General features: G+C 58.2%; 1 protein-coding gene across 7 annotated transcripts; it reads left to right on the top strand.

Annotated features, from left to right (window-relative positions):
• The first annotated feature begins 1192 nt into the window (after nt 1-1192).
• On the top strand, nt 1193-16602 carry MBD3 (methyl-CpG binding domain protein 3). Of its 7 annotated transcripts, none has more exons than XM_054465402.2 (8): nt 1635-1703; nt 7449-7700; nt 8365-8524; nt 8902-9039; nt 10864-10954; nt 11999-12176; nt 14712-14915; nt 15092-16602. In XM_054465402.2, the coding sequence occupies exons 2-7, from the start codon at nt 7687-7689 to the stop codon at nt 14908-14910; spliced, it is 780 nt and encodes a 259-aa protein (XP_054321377.2). In that variant the 5' UTR covers nt 1635-1703; nt 7449-7686; the 3' UTR covers nt 14911-14915; nt 15092-16602. The 7 variants fall into 7 exon arrangements, with proteins under 7 accessions (XP_054321373.2, XP_054321375.2, XP_054321377.2 ...); XM_063658254.1 differs by having other exon boundaries at nt 1640-3119; XM_063658255.1 differs by having other exon boundaries at nt 1654-1769.
• The last annotated feature ends 4484 nt before the right edge of the window (nt 16603-21086 follow it).

The following is a 21086-nucleotide window of genomic DNA, read 5'->3' as shown; positions in this document are numbered from 1 at the left end:
TAAAGGGACTTTGAAAATGGGATGAGATCTTCAGACGGGAGAGCATCCCAGATTGGGTGGACCCAGTGTCAACAAAGGAGTCCTTAGAACCAGGACAGTTTCTCCAGCTGGAGGCAGGGGAGCACAGCAGCTAGACTCAGTCCTTGAACACCTGTGCAGGCCTGCCCAGCCCTAGCCTTGGGAGCGATGCTATCAGGGGGAACTGATGGGGGGCAGCCCACCCGTTTCCATTTCAGGATCCCTCTGGCTGGTTGGGGAAGGGGTTAAGGGGAGACAACAGGGGGTGGGCGATTCCGCAGGAAGGTCCTGGAACTCTCCTGGCCAGAGATGGTGGCTGGACTAAGGTGCAGGGGGTGGTCGGGGAGGGGGGGGGCTCAGATTCCTGGATTTTGAGGGGTCAAAAAGCAGCTGGGCGGGGCGCGGTGGCTCACGCCTGTAATCCCAGCAATTTGGGAGGCCGAGGTGGGCTGATCACCTGAAGTAAGGAGTTCGAGTCCAGCCTGTCCAATATGGTGAAACCCCGTCTCTACTAAAAATACAAAAATTAGCCGTCCGTGGAACCAGCTACTTGGGAGGCTGAGGCAGAACAGCTTGAACCCAGGAGGCGGAGGCTACAGTGAGCCAAGATCGCGCCTCTGCACTCCAGCCTGGGTGACAGAGACCCCGTCTCAAAAAAAAAAAAGCTACTGGAGGGAACTTGGGGGCATGGAGGGGGTGGTCACGCGGGAAGTCCCCCAGATTTGGACGCTCGTAAAAAGCTCGGAAGCTGGGAGACCAGGAGGGCGGGTCACTGGGTCCAGTCACTGGGCCAGAGTCCCCAAGACTTGGGCTGGAGAAAGGTCGGGGGAAAGGACCCCACTAGTCCGAAAGCATGTCCCCGCGCACGCGCACCATGCGGCCGGGGGAGACAGGGCACAGTGAACGGAGCTGCGCGGGCTCCGGGCACAGCTGCTGGGCACTAGCAGCTCTCAAGGCCCAGGGCGCAGGCGCGCACGCCGCTCGAGGGCCCGCCCCTCCCAGAGCGCTGATTGGCGGGGTCGTAGGGGGGCGGGGGCCTGGCGCCGCGGCTGCGCACCGCGGCGCCCCGCGCGGGCGGGTGGGCGGAGCGGGCCCCCCGAGCGGGGGCTGGCGAGCGCGGGGAGGGGGCCGAGAGGGCGGCAAAGCCGGCGCGCGCCCGGCTGGGGGCGGAGGGCGGGGGCCCGCGGGCCGGAACAGCCGCGGCAAGTGGCGGCGGCGGCGGCAGCGGCAGCGGAGGCAGCTGAGGCGGCGGCGGCGAGCGGGGGTCCGGGCGGCGGCGGCGGCGGCGGCGGGCCCGGCGGCGGGCCGAGGACCCGGGCGCAATGGAGCGGAAGAGGTGGGAGTGCCCGGCGCTCCCGCAGGGCTGGGAGAGGGAAGAAGTGCCCAGAAGGTCGGGGCTGTCCGCCGGCCACAGGGATGTCTTTTACTATAGGTGAATGAGCGCGCCGGCCGCGCAGGGCCTCAACGGGCGCCTCCCAGCGGCCTCTGCGGCGGCCTCGGCGCCCCTGCCCCGGGCCGCGGCCTGGGCCCCGCGCGTGCGTCGTGCGTGCGTGCGTGCGTGCGTGCGTCTTGCGTGCGTGTCCGCACGGCGCGCGGAGGCCCAGTGCGCGTGCGCTGCTTGTTGGGCCGCATGGCTTTCGGCCGGCCGTTCGGGGACTGGCTGCCGGGCGGCGACTGCGGCCTTTGTTCGTGCGCGCTGGGCCAGGGGCGCCTGGCGGCGGCCAGATGCTGCCGGGAGGCAGGGGTGGAGGGTGGGCTGTCCCTTTGGTTCCCGTGAGACGCAGGGGGTGCTTTCTTGGGGCGCTCCTGGGGTGGCGCGGAGCCCGAGGGGGTGGCCAGCCGGGATTTCGGGGAGCAGGGCTCATGGGGGGATCGGGGAGGGCGTGCGTGAAAATACAGGTTCTTGGGCTCACCCCAGTCCTGGGAATAAGCGCCTCAGGGTGACTGGTCTCCCGCGCAGTGTAGCTTTTTTTAAAGGTATTCCCCCGACTCCTTCTGAGGCCTCTGGTCCTCTTGGGTCGTGGCCCCCTCAGGGTGGGGACCTGAGGCTTGCGACTTTCCGAGCCCACCTAACGGTAGTTTTTGCGTGGATGTTATTGGTGGTCGTAGGCTTTCAGAGACCCCCCTCCCCAAATTGGAACAAGGCGCTGCTCAGAAAGGTCGCAGGGAACCCCCTCCGTGGAACAAAGACTTAGTCGCCTGCTGCAGCCAAGCCCCAGTCAGCCACCTGCTGTTTGTCCTCCTTTTTTTTCTTCCCCCCCTGGCTCGGGAAAGATGCTTTTGATTCTGGGCCAGCTTTGATTGCGCCCTCCCCTTGGTTCAGTGTCCCGTGGCGCCTTCAGGTCCCCTAGGAGGGGAAAGCGGACGCCTGCCATGTGCCGAGCACCTGGGTAAACGGGGGTGTGCGGCCGGTCCCCCTTTTTCCCACAGCTTGGGGTCGTGGGCCGGAGACTGCCCAGGTGAGGGCAGGTGGTTTCCACGAGCCAAGGAGGGGCAGAACGACCACTCCGTCCACTGTGCACTTCGGTCCTCTGTGGTTCTTGACTGTCCCGGTTTGGGGAGATAAAGTGAGGAAAGTGAGCGGGGAAAGGATGGCTGTGATCAGAAGCAGTGTGTGGGGCCTCGTCCTGCAGGAGGAGCTCAGGGACTGGTTCCTGGAAAGTTGGAGGACAGCAAGAGAGGGGAAACTTGGTCCCCAAATGTGTACCCTTATGAGCTGGAACCCTGTAATTGCAGGCATTGGCATAGTGATACTGCATTCCCTGTTTCTGAGGGACAGGCTCCTGCATCCCCGTTTGGTACTCGACCCCTTCACTGGCTCTCTGGCTCTTTAGAAAGCCTGCAGCCCTGTGTTCTGTCCTCTGTCAGGAGGAGGCCGGGCCTGCCTGCACGCTCCCTCCAAGCACGTTTCTGGGCTTCCTTCTCCCAAAGGCTGCCGTAGAGTCCACGGCAGGTCTGTGTCGGCCTCTGCAGCCCCTTGTCAAAAACAAGCCTCCCCAGCACCAGGCGCTGCCTGGATCCCGACCATTCAGCCAGGAGTGAGGCCGGGCCCTCCCGCTTACAAGTGACAGCCAGGGCACCAGTCACTTCCCATTACAGCTGTGGGTACACGTCCTGAGATCTGCGGTGACACATGCTGAAATCTGGGAGGGCAGATGATGGGGCCTGAATGAGACTGGGGTCAGGGAGGGCCTCTCTGAGGACGTGACATTGAGTGACAGGGAGAGGCGTCCAGGCAGCAGGAACCCCCTAAGAGGTGGCTGCAGCTTGGGAGCTAGAACCAAGGCCAGCTTGAGCGGAGTATCCTGAGGCTGTCATCACCCCACCTCTCTCATTTCCATTCTGGGCCCTGGCCCTGAGCATGAGGGTCTAGCAGTGGAGAAAAGCAGGGACAAGCTCTCCTCTAAACAGGCTAGAGATTTCAGGTTTCTCTGCAGAGGGTGAAGCCAGACTCAGCCCAGAGCCGCCCTCTGCAGGTCTGCAGGTCTATACGTGTGGTTTTATCAAGGCTGTTCTTTTTTCATTGAATAAAATCTCAGGGACATCTTTTTGTGTCAATAGAGGGGCATGACTTTTATTAAAAATTGAGATATAATTCACATTACACAAAAGCTACCTTTTTTTTTTTTAATTTTGAGACAGGGTCTCACCCAGGCCGGAGTGCAGTGGTACAATCACGGCTTATGCATTCTTGACCTCCCAGGCTCAGGTGACCCTCTCAGCTCAGCCTCCCAAGTAGCTGGAATTAACCGGCATGTGCCACCATACCTGGCTTATTTTTATAGAGATGGGGTTTTGCTGTGTTGCCTAGACTGGACGGGTCTCGAATTCCTGGACTCAAGCATTTAACCTGCCTCAGCCTCCCAAAGTGCTGGGATTACAGGCATGAGCCACTGCCTGGCCAAAGTCACTTTTTAGAAATGTACAATTCAGTGGGGTTTTTTTTTGGAGATGGAGTTTCACTCTTGGCCCAGGCCACAGTGCAGTGACGCAATCCCAGCTCACTACAACCTCTGCCTCCCGGGTTCAAGCGATTCTCCTGCCTCAGACTCCCGAGTAGCTGGGATTACAGGCCCCCACCACCACCCCCAGCTAATTTTTATATTTTTAATAGAGACGGGGTTTCACCATGTTGGCCAGGCTGGTGTTGAACTCCTGACCTCAGGTGATCTGCCCACCTTGGCCTCCCAAAGTGCTGGGATTCCAGGTGAGAGCCACTGCGCCTGCCTTTTTTTTTTTTTTTTTTTTTTTTTTGAGACCGAGTTTCGCTCTTGTTGCCCAGGCTGGAGTGCAGTGCAGTGGTGCAATCTGGGCTCACTGCGACCTCCACCTCCCGAGTTCAAACAATTCTCCTGCCTCAGCCTCCCAACTGGCTGGGATTACAGGCGTGTGCCACCACGCCCGGCTAATTTTGTATTTTTAGTAGAGATGGGGTTTCACCATGTTGGTCAGGCTGGTCTCGAACTCCTGATCTCAGGTGATCGGCCCTCCTTTGCCTCCCAAAGTACTGGGATTACAGGTGTGAGCCACCGCATTTATTCTTTTTGAGAGGGTGTTATTGAGATACAGTTTATGTATCATACAATACAGTCATTTAAAGTGCACGAGTCAATGGTTTTTTAGCATAGTCACATATTTACGGATATGGGCAGCTATCCTCAGATTCAATTTTAGAATTTCCATCACCCCAGAAAGAACCCCAGGCCCATTTACCACTGCCTTGTGTGCCCACCCCCAGTCTTAACAACTAGTCTGTGATCTGTGTCTCTTGTTTGCCTTCTACCTTTTTGTTTGGAGACACAGTCTTGCTCTGTCGCCCAGGCTGGAGTGCAGTATCGTGATCTCGGCTCACTGCAACCTCCGCCTCCTGGGTTCAAGCCAATTCTGCCAAAGCCTCCCGAGTAGCTGGGATTACAGGCGCGCGCCACTGCGCCGGCCAATTCTTTGTATTTTAGTAGAGATGGGTTTCACCGTGTTGCCCAGGCTGGTCTTGAACTCCTGAGCTCAGGCAATCCACCCACCTCAGCCTCCCAAAGTGCTGTGATTATAGGCGTGAGCCACCGCACCCTGCCTTGTTTCCCTTCATCTTAAAAGGCAGAACAGCCTCTCTTTGGGGTGCCCGGAGGCAAAGAGCTGTTGGGAGTGTTTTGTGGGGTCTCTTCTTCCTTGTGGCTACGTGAAGCCTGAGTCTGAGCCTCTGGTTTCTTGGTTTCTTTCCACTGCCCTGGGCAAACCAGCTTTGACTTAACATCAGCCAGCCTGGAGAGTAATTAAAAGAGTAAGTCTCAAAAGTAAATCTCCGGGAAGAGCCCTCAGTGGTTTCAGACCCCCAGGCCCTTGTCCTCGTGCCCTCCCTGAGGCGCCCTGTCCTAGTGGACATGCCGGAGCCCGCCCGTGTCCTTGTGGACCATGGAATTTGCCCGGGGTTGTGGGGCGGGGTGGAGAGAATAAAACTTCCTGTGATCTATGTATCAGCCCAGTACATAGATGCTGGGTAGAGGCGATTGAGCTCAGCACGGGACCAAGCATTTCTGTGCAGTGCCTGCAGAATTGAGTTTCCTTCTGGCTATGGGAGATCGTTCTGAGCTGTCTCAGTTGTCTGACATCTGGTGTCCACCGTGGGCCAGGTCGTCTGGGGCAGGGGCAGAAGAGGACAGGAGGAGCCTGCCCTAGAGGATTCTGGGAAAACAGCAAAACAGAGCTTACCCACCAATCTCAGGCTGATGCATTATTAATAAAAGTGACTGTTGACTGAGTTTATAGACAGAATATGTTTGAGGTACCTGGCCTAGTAAGCACCATACAAGTGCTATTATTTCTAAATGATTTTATCGAGATAAACCAGCCAGGCATGGTGGCTGCCGCCTGTAATCCCTTTGGGAAGTCAAGGCAGGAGGATCTCTTGAGATCGTAAGTTGGAGACCAACCTGGGCAACATAGCGAAACCCCATCTATGCAAAAAATTTAAAAATTAGCTGGGCATGGTGGTGCACACTTGTAGTCCTAGCTACTCAGGAGGCCAAGGCAGGACAATCCTTTGAGTCCAGGAGGTCAAGGCTGCAGTGTGCTATGATCACACCACTGCACTCCAGCCTGGGCAACAAAAGGAGACCCTGGGTCTAAAAGTAAAAATGAAAAAAAAAAAAGAAATGAAACAGCAGGGCGTGATGACTCACACCTGTAATCCCAAAGCTTTGGGAGGGAAGATGGGAGGACTGCTTGAGCTCAGGAGTTCCAGACCAGCCTGGACAACATGGCGAGACCCTATCTCTATAAAAAAATATAAAAATTGGCCAGGCGCGGTGGCTCACGCCTGTAATCCCAGCACTTTGGGAGGCCAAGGCAGCCAGATCATGAGGTCAGGAGATCGAGACCATCCTGGCTAACACTGTGAAAACCCATCTCTGCTAAAAATATAAAAAATTAGCCGGGCGTGGTGGTGGACAGCTGTAGTCCCAGCTAGTCGGGAGGCTGAGTCAGGAGAATGGCGTGAACCCGGAAGTCGGAGGTTGCAGTGAGCCGAGATCGCGCCACTGCACTCTAGCCTGGGTGACAGAGCAAGACTCCGTCTAAAAAAAAAAAAAAAAAAAAAAATTAGGCTGGGCACGGTGACTCACACCTGTAATCCCAGCACTTTGGGAGGCCGAGGCGGACAGATCACCTGAGGTCAGGAGTTCGTGACCAGCCTGGCCAACATGGTGAAACCTGGTCTCTACTAAAAATACAAAAATTAGCCAGGTGTGGTGGCAGTCGCCTGTACTCCCAGCTACTCAGGAGACTCAGGCAGGAGAATCACTTGAACCTGGGAGGTGGAGGTTGCAGAGAGCCAAGATGGAGCCACTTCACTCCAGCCTGGGCGACAGAGTGGGACTCCATCTCAAAAAAAAAAAAAAAAAAATTAGCCAGGCGTGGTGGCTTGTGCCTGTTGTCCCAGCTACTTGGGAGACTAAGGTGGAAGGATCACTCTAGCCCAGGAGTTCAGGGTTGCAGTGAGCTGTGATTGAGCCACTGCATTCCAGCCTGGGCAAGAGTGAGACCCTATCTCCAAAAGGAAAGAAAGAAACGAAGTCCCATCCCTATCAGCAGCCACTCCACATCCCGCACCCCAGCCTCTGGCACTGTGCGTCCCCTTCCTGTCTCTGAATTATCCTGTTCTAGACATTTCATAGAAATGGGATCACACACTGTGTGGCCTTTTGTGTCTGGCGTCTCACTGAGTGTGACGTCCTCAAGGTGCATCCACGCTGTGGCCTGTGTCAGAGCCTCACTCCTTTTCATGGCTGAGTCGTGTCCCATCGTGTGGATGGGCGTTTGTCCGTTCATCCATTGAAGGCGTCTGGGCTGCTTCCACCTTCTGGCTCCTGTGGTAGGGCTCCTGGGGACATCCATGTAGAAGTGATGGTGTGGATGTGTGCTCATTTCTCGGGCAGATACCTAAGAGTGGCGTGGCCGGGTCATCCGGAAACTCGGTGAAGAGCTGTCAGGCTTTTCCAACATGGCTGTTCCATCTTACATCCCAACCATGATGACGATGTGTTGGGTTGGGTGCTTGTCATCCTGTAGAGTGACCACATGTGACACACAGGGCAACCCATAGGTGGGTGTCCTTATGTCCTGGAGAGGATGAATTGCCGGTGCTTGTCCGTGGCAGGCTGAGAGCAGAGCCCCATGTCTGAGAGCAGGTCTGTGTTTACCTGGCTGCCTTGTTGCAAACTCTCCGGTCGGGTTATGCCCACGTAGCTGTTAGGGCCTGGCCCCAGATCTTAGAACGAGACCCCTTTCCCAGTCTGGCCCTGCTGCTGTAACCCCAGGGTGGAAGGAGATTGCTTTTAGGGCTGTCCCTCACATACCTGTTCTCCATGGGGTCTTTTCTCAAGAATGTGACCTAAATTCCATTTCTGGAATGTTCTGGAAATGTGAGCCATCCTCCCAGAGCCGGGGCCCAAACTCCTGTAGGTAGTAGCGTTTGTACCTGAACTCAGCGTCTGCTGTGCCTGACGCTGCCAGGGCCTACGGTGGGGGGAATTCAGAGGGGACCGGGGTTGGGGGTCTGGGGCAAGGATCCGATGTGAAGGCTGGGGCTAGGGCCAGGGTGTGAGGATCGGGGCCAGTGCTCTGGGTCTGGGGCTGGCGCCCAGATCTGGGGGCCAGTTGTGGGGTGCTGGGGTCTGGGATGAAGGTCTGGGGTCACGCCAGGATTGGGGGCTGGGGCCAGGGCCTGGGTTTGGGGTCAGGGCCGGGTTGGGGTCTGGGTCTGGGGTCGCGGCCTGAAGCTGGGGCTGGGACTGGGATTGGGATTGGGGTCTGGGGTCCGCCCGGGGCGCCGACCGTCCCCCCTCCCCGCAGCCCGAGCGGGAAGAAGTTCCGCAGCAAGCCGCAGCTGGCGCGCTACCTGGGCGGCTCCATGGACCTGAGCACTTTCGACTTCCGCACGGGCAAGATGCTGATGAGCAAGATGAACAAGAGCCGCCAGCGCGTGCGCTACGACTCCTCCAACCAGGTCAAGGTGAGTGGTGGCGTCATGCAGGTGACGTCGGCGCGGGGCGTTCTAGGCGGGGACGCGGCCCTGACGTGAGCTGCAGGCGACACAGCCCGGCGTCCTGAGCGCAGGAGGTCACAGCGGGCGGAGGGCACAGAGCGGAAGGTGCAGGCCACAGGGTGCAGAGCGCAGGGCGCATGGCGAGGACGCGGCCCGCGGCGGGGGCTCCAGAGCCGGCCGGACCGACCCTGCGGGAGCGGCCTCCCCGGACCGTGGGGGTCCTGGCGGGCGCGGGGGACACGAGGGGCGCCGGCAAGGCGGGGGGTCACCCGGGCCCCGCACCCCGTGAGGCTCCGCGCCGCCGGGGCGCCCCCAGGCCGGACTGCATACCCTTCCTCCCGCAGGGCAAGCCCGACCTGAACACGGCGCTGCCCGTGCGCCAGACGGCGTCCATCTTCAAGCAGCCGGTGACCAAGATTACCAACCACCCCAGCAACAAGGTCAAGAGCGACCCGCAGAAGGCGGTGGACCAGCCGCGCCAGGTGAGCTCAACGCACAGCGACCCCAGCCTTCCCGGCCGGCTTGTTCACTTTGGTGGGTGGACATTTGGAATAAGATCGTACGTGGAGCGGACGCAGTGAGCGCAGGAGTTCCAGGCTAGCCCGGGCAACATGACGAGGCAAAAAACAAGTAAAAAATTAGCTAGACGTGGTGGCGCACGCCTGTGGTCCCAGCTTCTCGGGAGGCTGAGGTGGGAGGATTGCTTGAGCCCAGGAGGCTGAGGCTGCAGTGAGCTATGATCACACCACTGCACTCCAGCCTGGGGGACAGAGCAAGACCCAGTCCTGCGGTCCCCTCTTGGAATGTGCAGGGCACTGGTTCCAGGATACGTCCCACCCTCAACCCCCAGATACCAAAATCTGGGGATGTTCAGGCCCCTCATAGAAAATGGTCTAGTATGGCCTCGCGCGGTGACTCACGCCTGTAATCCCAGCACTTTGGGAGGCCGAGGCAGGTGGATCACCTGAGAGGTCAGGAGTTTGAGACCAGGCTGACCCAACATGGTGAAACCCCATCTCTACTAAAAATACAAAAATTCGCTGGGCGTGGTGGTGGGCGCCTGTAATCCCAGCTACCCGGGAGGCTGAGGCAGGAGAATCACTTGAACCCGAGAGGTGGAGGTTGTAGTGAGCCAAGATGGTGCCACTGCACTCCAGCCTGGGCGACAGAGCGAGACCCTGTCTCAAAAATAAAATAAATATTTTTTAAAAATGGAAATGGTCTAATGTTTGCACATTACCTGCAGGTATCTGCTAGGTTTCTCATGAGGTGTAGATGCTTGTGACGCTCCTTGTTGTGTTTTATTCTTTTTTTTAGTTTTTCATTTTTGAGACAGAGTCTCTGTATGTTGCCCAGGCTGGTCTCAGGCTCCTGGCCTCAAGTGATCCTCCCACCTTGGCCTCCAAAATTGTGGGGATTACAGGTGTGAGCCAACTCACCTGGCCAGTTGTATTCTTTTTATCTTTTTTCCCCCCAAATATTTTCAGTCTGCAGCTGGTTGGGTGTGTGGTTATGGAACCCACAGATACAGGGGGTTGACTGCCCATATGTGACTGTGTAACCTACTGAGAAACCTGAGAACCGTGTGTATTTTCTTTTTGTTTTTTCTTTTTTTTTTTTTTTTTTTTTTTGTGACAGAGTCTCTCTCTGTCACCCAGGCTGGAGTGCAGTGGCAGGATCTTAACTCACTACAACCTCTGCCTCCTGGTTTCAACTGGGTTCAAGTGATCCTTCCACCTCAGCCTCCCAAGTAGCTGGGATTTCAGGTACCCGTCACTACGCACGGCTAATTTTTTTATTTTTTTTTCTTTTTTGAGATGGAGTTTTGCTCTTGTTGTCCAGGCTGGAGTGCAATGGTGTGGTCTCAGCTCACTGCAACCTCTACTTCCTGGGTTCAAGTGATTCTCCTGCCTCAGCCTCCCAAGTAGCTGGGATTACAGGCGCCCGTCACCACACCCGACCTTTTTTTGTATTTTTAGTAGATAAGGGGTTTCACCGTGTTGACCAGGCTGGTCTCAAACTCCTGACCTCAGGTGATCCACCCACTTTGGCCTCCTAAAGTGGTGGGATTACAGGCGCGAGCCACTGCATGTGTATTTTTTATTCTTATTTACAAACATCCACTGGATCCCTGGCTGTGGAAAGCCTGGGTAGGGTCTGGAGACCCAAGGCAGTGGGAGGGGAGATGCCCCATTGGGACCCACATGGGGGAAGGAGGCCAGGTGGGCCTCCCTGGAGCCCAGCAAGGACCTGGAGTGGGGAGAGGGCAGGGCCGCTCTTGAGGTTCACATCTGTGTCTGGGGCAGCTCTTCTGGGAGAAGAAGCTGAGCGGCCTGAACGCCTTCGACATTGCTGAGGAGCTGGTCAAGACCATGGACCTCCCCAAGGGCCTGCAGGGTGAGCGGGCGCCTGAGGGAGGCGGAAGGGGATGTGCCGGGTGGGGTGGAGGCACTGCAGGTGCCCTCATCTCCTGGCAGGGTGGATGGCTGTTCCTGCTGTGGGTGCTTAGGGCAAATCTGCCTGTGACTGGGGCAGGAGGAGGGGGCCCAGTGGGGTTGGGGATGGGTAAGGGCGCTTGGGCTGGGCCCTTCATTCTTGACCTTGGAGACCCTGCGGGTGGGGCTTTGTGGCTTCCAGGTGTGGCGCAGGCCCGGGGCTGTTTTCACCTGCAGGAGTGCAGTTTTGCCATGGAGATCCTAAATAAACAAACAAGGACAGCTGACTTTGCTCCTGTACCCTCCCAGCACGTCCACACCACAGAACAAAGAATGCAGCTCTTGCATGGTTTTGGTGGTTGTTTTTTGAGACAGGGTCGGCTGGGTACAGTGGCTCACACCTATAATCCCAGCACTTTGTGGGGGCTGAGGCAGGAGTTTCACTTGATCTCAGAAGTTCAAGACCAGCTTGGGCAACATAGTGAGACTCTGTTTCAAAAAAAAAAAGAAAATACAGAGCAAGACCCCGTCTCAAAAAACAAAAGGCAGCCTTTCCATGGCCCATGCTGAAGTACAGTGGTGCTGTTACTGCTCACTGCAGCCTCTACCTCCCGGGCTCAAGTGGTTCTCTCAGCCCAGCCTCCTGAGTAGCTGGGACCACAGGCATGCAGCGTGACACCTGGCTAATTTTTTAATTCTTTTGTAGAGACAGGAGTCTCTCTATGTTGTCCAGGCTGGTCTCAAACTCCTAAGCTCAATCAGTCCTCCCACCTCGCCCTCCCAAGATGCTGGGATCACAGGCGGGAGTCGCCGCGCCTGGCCTAACTTGCTTTTTTTTCTATTATGAATGTAGTAACACAAGCGGGAGAGGGAATTTAGAAATGGAACCCGAGTCGGGGGGAGAAGGTGGCAGCTCCCATTCTTGGGGCATTTCCGTGGCCTGTCTGGGCCATAGCTGCCCCGTGGTGACCTCTCCACTTGCGACTGTTTGTCCACTGCCTGGCAGGGGTGGGACCTGGCTGCACGGATGAGACGCTGCTGTCGGCCATCGCCAGCGCCCTGCACACTAGCACCATGCCCATCACGGGACAGCTCTCGGCCGCCGTGGAGAAGAACCCTGGCGTGTGGCTCAACACCACGCAGCCCCTGTGCAAAGCCTTCATGGTGACCGACGAGGACATCAGGTAGCCCCTTGGCCTGGTCTCCTGCTCCTCCACCCTGTCTCTTGTGGCCGTGGGGACCCTGAGTGTCCCCATGTGCCTGCGTGCTTCCCGTCTCCCCACGACGCTGCTGGGGTTTTGAAACAGAAATAGCCAGGGCAAGGGGACCCATCGTCGGAGCAGTATGAACTGTTTCACCCGCGTCCTGGGTTCAGGGCGAGCCAGGCTCCCCTTGGAGGAATGTCCTCGAAAAGAGTATGGCCCTTTGAGCCCGTGAGGACTGGCTGTGCTGGGTGCTGGGCTCCATGTTGGGCCCTGGAGACGGAGGAACAGGGCAGGCCAGGGCTCTCTGCCTTCAGGGAGATGGCTCAGAGTGCCTGCTGAGGGGCGGTTCTGATGTGCAGAGCCTCGGAACGAACAGCAGGGAACACGGCCGCTCAGAAACAGGCAGCAGTCAGGTGAGGCTGAGCAGCCCAGGGGTGAGGGGCCCTCCTGCGGGGCCTCAGGGCCGAACCCACATCCAGTGTGCAGAGTGGACGCAAGGCCGCCTGGTGACGGAGGTGCCTGCAGGAAACTCTGGAAGTGCTGGAGCGAAGACGGGGCCTTTCACGTTCAGTGCAGCACACGGCTTAGGTCAGAAGAAGGAAAGGAAACTTGACGGTTCTAGAAAGAAGGAGCCGAGACCCGGAGCGGCCAGGGAGGCGCTGGGCATGCGGGTTTCCTGTGGCAGCAGCCGGGGTTAAAGGCCCCTGGGCACAAGAAGAGACCTTGTGCCGCGACGCAGGGTGAAGAGATGGACCTGAGACGCCACCCCCACAAGCACACAAACTGTGGGCACCAAGGGTTCCGTCCGGAGCGGCCGGCGGCATCCTCCTCCGGCCGTGATACCTCTGGGCCCCCTTATTTGGGTTTGAGATCCATTTACACTCTCCACGCGCTCAGAGAACTCCCCGAAATGAAGATGGTGAAATAGGAAGACTTGTCAACAAAAGAAAAGAACAAGACTGTGAGAAATAGCAGGCAGATCATTAAAAGCCCTGCAGAACTTGCAGAAATAAGGCCGGGCACAGTGGCTCACACCTGTAATCCCAGCGCTTTGGGAGGCCGAGGCGAGAGGATCACCTGAGGTCAGGAGTTCAAGACCAGCCTGGCCAACATGGTGAAACCTCGTCTCTACTAAAAATAAAATAATTAGCTGGGTGTTTTGGCACATGCCTGTAGTCCCAGGTACTCGGGAGGCTGAAGCAGGAGAATCACTGGAACCCGGGAGGCGGAGTTGAGATCCTGCTGCTGCAATTCAGCCTGGGTGACAGAGTTAAAAGAATAAAATAAGAACTTATAGAAATAGAAAAGGGCATTGAAATTAGGAACTTGGTGGTGGGTTCAGCAGGAGGTGGGGCCCTGTCTGGAAAGACGACGAGCAGGTGGTGGCTGCAGTCGAGTAGATGGGCCAGGGTGTTCTGGGTGGTGGGGACAGAGTGAGAAGGAGCAGCTCAGGTCTGCAGGAGCCGCTGGAGAGAGACCCCGGGGGCAGGGGGCGGCTGAGCTTCGGCCACAACTGGGGAGAAACACAGTCAGCTTCACCTGGGAGTGAAAGCAGAACAGAAACTAGGAGGGGTTGTTTGGGCAGCCGGAGAGGGAGGCCGGCAGAAGCGCGTGCTGCGGCCCAGGAGGTGGCAGGCAGAGGAGCGGCCACCCTGCAGTGCCTGGCATCAGCTTTTAGGCCCCGAGGAGGAGGCCCCCGTTCCTGGTGGTGGGTTGAGACGAGGGTGTGGATTCTTTTTCTCAGGCCCCCCGAGCCGTGGTAAAGGAGTGCACACTGGTGCATAGTGGGCAGTGGAAAGGTGACCCCGGGCCTGTGAGGGTGGGGGGTGCTGCGGGCTGATGGTAGCTGATTTTGGTGAGGCCTTTTTTTTTTGGCAGAGTCTGGCTCTGTTACCCATGCTGGAGTGCAGTGGCACAATCCCAGCCCACTGCAACCTCTGCCTCCCGGGTTCAAGCGATTCTCCTGCCTCAGCCTCCCAAGTAGCTGGGATTACAGGCGCCTGCCACCACGTCCAGCTAATTTTTATATTTTTAGTAGAGATGGGGTTTCGTCATGTTGGTCAGGCTGGTCTCGAACGCCTGACCTCAAGTGATCTGCCTGCCTCGGCCTCCCAAAGTGCTGGGATTCCAGGCATGAGCCTCTACCTGGCCTGGTGAGGGTTTTCCTGCCCCACTCAGTGTCTGTCAAGGGACAGGAGCAAGGGTTTACATAGCTGAGCCCCAGGGAGGCTCAGGGCCAGGTCTGGGGACTGAGGGGTCAGGCCCCTCCCTTGGTCCCAGTAGAGGTGGCAGGTGGGCCATCTGGGAGGGTGGCGGACGCTGGTGATGGCCGGTGGCAGCCGGTCGTTCTCTGTGTGGATTGTGAAGGGAGGGGTGGCACGGGCCAGGGCTGGTCCTGGGGGTGCCTGTGGATCCCTCGGGCCTCCCCTCCCAGCCGAGGTCCCCACGTTCATCCTGCGTCCACGTCCTGCTGGCCGCTCACCTGGGTGTAACGCGAGGTCCGTGTGTCCCCAGGAAGCAGGAAGAGCTGGTGCAGCAGGTGCGGAAGCGCCTGGAGGAGGCGCTGATGGCCGACATGCTGGCGCACGTGGAGGAGCTGGCCCGTGACGGCGAGGTGCCGCTGGACAAGGCCTGCGCTGAGGACGACGAGGAGGAGGACGAGGAGGATGAGGAGGAGGAGCCCGACCCAGACCCAGAGATGGAGCACGTCTAGGGCAGGTGCTGCGGGGCTGTGGGGGCTCCCTGGAGTTGGGTCCCGGCAGTGGGGACTGCCTGGTGAACACACATGTGGTCGGGATGACGGGTGCCTCCCAAGAGCTTCCCATCTCCCTAGAAGAGCCCAGGCTTCCCCGTCCCGTGGAGTCGCTAAAGCCAGCCCTCCCTGTCCTTTCCAGGGGCCCTGCCGAGAGCCTGTGCTGCCCTCTGGAGCCGCATGCAGACGCGGCCCTCGGCCCCACGTGAACCAGGCTCGGCAGCCGAGGCCAGCCCTGGAGACACCCGGGAGGAAGGCCGTGCTCCTGGCTCCCTCCTCGGCCCGTCCCCACTTCCTGGGGCCTTGGGGCACACAGCTGGGGCTGCCCCCACCTGAAAGACCCTCCACGCTCGTCCTCTACAGGGTCCGGCTTTGGGAAGTGCCGGGTGCTCCTGGGCCCTGCCTGGCTCCCTACGACCTCGGGGCTCGAGGCCAGCTCCTCCCCACGCCCGCTGTCCCAGCTCCTTGAGACTGGAGAGCAGCCAGCAGGTGCCCGGCAGCTCGGCACCAAGGATTGCTGACAGCTGGGAGGGTGTCTCGGTCTGGAGGCGTAGTTTTGAAACTCACATCACCCACTGTGCAGCGTGAGGACGGGACTCTGGTCTGCTGTGGGGGGCGTGCAGGACGGCGCCACCCTCTGCCCTGCCACGTGGCTGGTGGCGCCACAGACCCTCACCATGCCTGAGTGGCATGCCCAGGAGGCCGCTCTCCTTCAGTAAATCTAACACAGTCGAGGCACGTCGTCGGGCGGCCTTCCCTGTCTGCCAACGCCAGCCTTCGCTTCCGAAAACCAAACTCCAGCCGCTGCCAGTCGGGACTCGGTCGCCCAGCGCTGCCAGAATGCTCCACTGCCAGCCGGCCCCCCGCCTCAGTTTCCCTTCTGTTTAGTGGCGACACAGGCACCCAGCTTTGGGGTGGTGCTGATGCTCCCAAGGGTGCCAGGAGCCACTGGGACAGGGCGAGGCTCCCAGACGCCCCTCGAGGTGCCCGGCTCTCCAGGGAGCTTCTGGCCCAAGGCCGTCTGAGGGATCTGCTCCTTAACCCCCCAGTGCCTTGGCGAGGGCAGGTTCCAAGCCACAGACGCCTGCCCTGAGTGGACTCTGCGGCCAGTCCCTGGTGCCCTCCTGGCCCTGCTGCCCAGTGAGGGCTCCTACGGGTGGGTTCATTGGCCTGGGCCCAGCGAGCCCCCACCTGCATTGACCTTAGGCCCATAGAGAGGGCCTCTCCCAGCGCTGCCCCAGCCAGGATCTGGTCACTGCCCTGGGGGGACTGATGGGCAGAGTCACCCCTGTGGCTGGACTGTGACCATCCCTGATGGGGCCTGACTGTGGGAGCTGAGGAAGCGCCGCTCCACCGTCTGCCCTCCGAGGACACCCATGGGGGCAGTGGGCTGGCAGCTTCCTGCTGCTCCCTGTCAGAGTCAAAGCACAAATCCTCAGGACGGGCTCAAGGGCCAGGGCAGCCGAGGGAAGCTCCAAGTGGGGACCATGTCTTCCTGGGGTTGGTGCCCACTGGCCGGGACCCTTTGCTGGCCCAAGATCCCCAGGTGCTGCAGTGGGGTGGCCTCCCCTCTGTCTGCCTGGTGGAGGGAGCCGTGGGCGTGGGGACGCGACTGAATAAAGCCACCATGGGTGGATGTGCTTGGAGCCTGGAGTTTGGTGCGTCCTCTAGACTTTGGTGCCCACATTTGAGCTTCTGTCTTTGATTGGGTGATGAAAGGCTGAAAGCAGTGGGGGGACAGGGCCAGCAGGTCCCCCAACCTCACGGACATTCGCAACCAAGAGTCAGGCTTGGGGGCGTTCAGAGAAGACCAGGCCGGCCTGGGCATCTGTGGGCGAGGGCCGTGCCCCCTGAGGTGCCACTGGCTCGGCCTAGGGATCGTGGGTCTTGGCCCTGCTGCCCCGTTGAGGAAGATGGGCTGGGGCTCAGACCCAGCACCGCTCCTTCCAAAGGAAGGGAAGCAGGAGGGGCTGCCCGGCAGGGAGGGCTCCCCAAGTCCCCAGGTCCTCAGGTCCTGCACAGCCGCTGCAGGGAGGGGAGCTGTGCCCCGGGACCCTGGACTTCAGCTCAGTAGCCACAGCCACTGGAAGCTGCTTTCTGGACCTGAAGGCTGGGAGGCCACCTTCCCCTCACCTGCCTGGCACTCAGACGCTCTGTCTCCCTCTTCCCGTCTCCCACTCTGTCCCTATCTCCCTTGGTCTCCCTCTGTCTCTGTCTATCCCTGTCTCTGTCTCTCCCTCTGTCTCTGTCTCTTGCTCTGTCTCCCTCTCTGTCTCAGCCCAGCTTCCTGTCACTGACAGAACCCGATCAGTGCCTCTGATTCCGGGGTTCTGGCCATGTCCTGGCCTTGGTCTGAGATGTGATGAACCCCATCCCTGCCACAGGCCCTCCCCACCGGAAGCCCATCCAGGCCCTGGGCTGTCGCTGTTGCCGAAGCTTGAGGGTCCTTTCCTCTCTCCCTGAAACCTTGGGGACCCCCACAGGCCAAGGCAATACTGGCCTTTGCTGGAGGTCGTGCCCAGTGAGAAGTGAGTTGTAGGCGTGGGCACCCGGGGGGTCAGCCCAGTGCTCAGGCCCTCGTCAAATTCCCTGCCCTGGAAAAGTCTCAGACCCTCAGGCTGAACCCCCTGGGCGCATCCAGGCTCCACACTCCAGCCCCAGAACCCAGACCTGGCACAGGATGGGGAAGGCTGAGCTCCCAATGCTGGGATCTTTCGTGGGGGCCTCACGACCAGCCTGCCCTGTGCAGTGCCAGGCCCCATCCTCAAAGGGCACTTTGCTGCCCCCAGCCCCGCCCATGTCTCAGCCCCAAGACCTTCTGGAACTTTTTTTTTTTTTTTTTGAGACAAGGGTTTCGCTCTTCTTTCGCTCTTGTTGCCCAGGCTGGAGTGCAGTGGCGTGATCTGGACTCACTGCAACCTCCACCTCCTGGGTTCAAGCCTCAGCCTCCGGAGTAGCCACCACGCCCAGCTAATTTTTGTATTTTTAGTAGAGACGGGGTTTCACCATGTTGGCCAGTCTGGTCTCGAACTCCTAACCTCAGGTGATCCGCCCGCTTCGGCCTCCCAAAGTGCTGGGATTACAGGCGTAAGCCAGCATGGCAGCCCTTCTGGCACTTGCCAGCAGCAGCAAGAGCCTCACGTGTCCCCCGCCTCCCCTCCGACCAAGCTCCCCACCACTGCTGCCACAGAGGGTACCAGGGAGGAGAGGCCTCAGGACCCCTGTGATGAGGATGCACCTCCCGGCCCTCAGCTCAGCCACACGGGCCACAGGGCTCCTGAGTCTCAGCAACACCAGCTAAGGGGCATCGTGCCTCTCCAGCCACACCCAGGGCCCGTGCCTTGCTGTCCCTGCAGCCCCCAGACCCAGGCAGACAGGGACAGCCCTTCTGACCACCCCACACACTGGCCACCACAAAGATCCCCGGGGACGCCCCTTGCCTGTGTGTGATCCTCATGGCTGTCACAGCACATTTCCAGGAGCCTGGAGGTGCCCATGGAAAACATCCCCAGCTTCAGGAACGTTCTTTCAGACAGGGCCATACCAGAGCAGGACTCAGCTTTCTGGTAGCGGGTGGCTGGGCAATGCCTGTGAGATTCTGTCACACTCGTTCCAGATTCAAGGGGCCCAGAAAGTGTAAACAAGTGCCCATCCAGGGATGAATGAACACAGCCAGGCCCAGCCACACCATGGAGCAGGACTCGGCCATGAACAGGAACCAGGCTCTGACACCGGACACGGCGCAGATGTCCCTGGAGGAGTCCACACTCAGCGAGAGACACACAGACACCGACACGGCATGCGATCCCATTTGGGTGAATGTCCAGCACAGGCCAGTTCAGAGACAGGAAGGGGACGCATGGGTGCCAGCGACTGGGGACTATGGGGAGTGGGGGAATGGCTAAAGGGCACCCACAAAAGTTAATAATAATGTTCCACAATTTTTTTTTTTTTTGAGATGGAGTCTCGCTCTTGTCACCCAGGCTGGAGTGCAATGGTGTGATCTCCGCTCACTGCAAGCTCCGCCTCCCGGGTTCACGCCATTCTCCCGCCTCAGCCTCCCAAGTAGCTGAGATTACAGGCATGTGCCACCACCCCCAGTAGAGACGGGGTTTCACCATGTTGGCCAGGCTGGTCACGAACTCCTGACCTCAGGTGATCCGCCCACCTCGGCCTCCCAAAGTGCTGGGATTACAGGCGTGAGCCACCGTGCCTCACCAGAATTGTGTACTTTTTTGTCTTCTTCTTTGGCATGGAGTTTTGCTCTTGTTGCCCAGGCTGGAGTGCAATGGTGCGAACTCGGCTCACCGCAACCTCCTCCTCCCGGGTTCAATAGATTCTCCAGCCTCAGCCTGCCGAGTAGCTGAGATTACAGGCGCCCGCCACCACACCCAGCTAATCTTTGTACTTTTAGTAGAGACGGGGTTTCACCATGTCGGCCACGGGCAAAAGAATTTTGTTGAGGGCAAATAATATGAGACCACAAAACTGCCTTCCCTGCTCAGTTTTAATTTTCAGTTTTAATTTTTAGCCTTCTCTGGTTACCAAAATAATGCACGCTCACGGCCGTTCATTTGAAGATATTTCCAGTTAACGTGTGTGAAGTGGGTTTTTTGAGATGTAATTTACAAGCAATAAAATGCTCCTATCTCTGCTGTCCTGCCTTCCTTCCTTCTCCATCACAGGATTCTCCCTGTGCATTTTCCTTTTCCTTTCTGAGTTTTGTTTTGTTTTTTGAGATGGGGTTTCGCTCTTGTCGCCAGGCTGGAATGCAATGGTGCGATCTTGGCTCACTGCAATCTTCGCCTCCCCGGTTCAAGCAATTCTGCCTCAGCCTCCCAAGTAGCTGGGATTACAGGTGTGCGCCAGCACGCCCGGCTAATTTTTTTATTTTTAGTAGAGACGGGGTTTTGCCATGTTGGCCAGGCTAGTGTTGAACTCCTGACCTTAGGTGATCCATTGATCTGCCCACCTTGGCCCCTCAAAGTACTGGGATTACAAGTGTGAGCCACTGCACCTGGCCTTTTTTTTTTTTCTTTGTTTTAAAGCAGGATTTCACTCTGTCGCCTAGGCTGGAGTGCAGTGGCGTAATCTCAGCTCACTGCAACCGCTGCCTCTCGGGCTCAAGCAATCCTCCCACTTTAGACTCCCAAGTAGCTGGGCCCATAGGTGTGTGCCATCAGACCCGGCTAATTTTTAAATTTTTTGTACAGGCTGGGCAAGGTGGGACACGCCTGTAATCTTAGCACTTTGCAGGGCCTAGGCAGGCAGATCACTTGAGGTCAGGAGTTTGAGACCAGTGTGGCCAATACATACTAGAAAGCACGAAAATTAGCTGGACATGGTGGTAGGTGCCTGTAGTCCCAGCTAGTCATGAGGCTGAGGCAGGAGAATCCCTTGAGCCAGGCAGGAAGAGGTTGCAGTGAGCTGAGATCATGCCGCTGCACTCCAGCCTGGGCGACAGAGTGAAGGGATTCTGTCTTCAAAAAAATAATAATAATAAATAGGCCAGACACGGTGGCTCACGCCTGTAATCCCAACACTTTGGGAGGCCTAGGCAAGAGGGTCACCTGAGGTCAGGAGTTTGAGACCAGCCTGACCAACATGGAGAAACCCCTTCTCTACTAAAAATACAACATTAGCCAGGCGTGGTGGTGGGCGCCTGTAATCCCAGCTACTCAGGAGGCTGAGGCAGGAGCATCGCTTGAACCTGAGAGGTGGAGTTTATAGGGAGCCAAGATCACGCCATTGCACTCCAGCCTGGGCAATGAGAGCCAGACTCTGTCTCAAAAAATAAATAAATAGATTTCTTGTAGAGACAGGGGTCTAACTATGTTGACCAGGCTTGTCTTGAACTCCTGGCCTCCAGCGATCCTCCCACCTCGGTCTCCCAAAGTGTTGGGATTACAGGCACCACACCGGGCTCCTTGTACTAAATATAATAAAAGCAATAAGACAGTGAAGTAAACCCAGGTCCCCCGCTGGCCCCAGAAGCCTCCTCTCTAACTCCACCATTTTGCCTGCCCTCCAAGCCCGCCTATGCCCCACCCGGGATGGCGGGGGGTGGGGGTTGATGCTGTTTTCATCCACAAACGTTTACAAATGAATCTCTCTTCAAAGAACACTTTTTTAAAACT

This window comes from Pongo pygmaeus, chromosome 20, assembly GCF_028885625.2.
Source record: "Pongo pygmaeus isolate AG05252 chromosome 20, NHGRI_mPonPyg2-v2.0_pri, whole genome shotgun sequence".
Lineage (NCBI taxonomy): Eukaryota > Metazoa > Chordata > Mammalia > Primates > Hominidae > Pongo > Pongo pygmaeus.
Note: the sequence above shows the minus strand (reverse complement) of the source record. Positions and strands in the feature narration are given on the sequence as shown.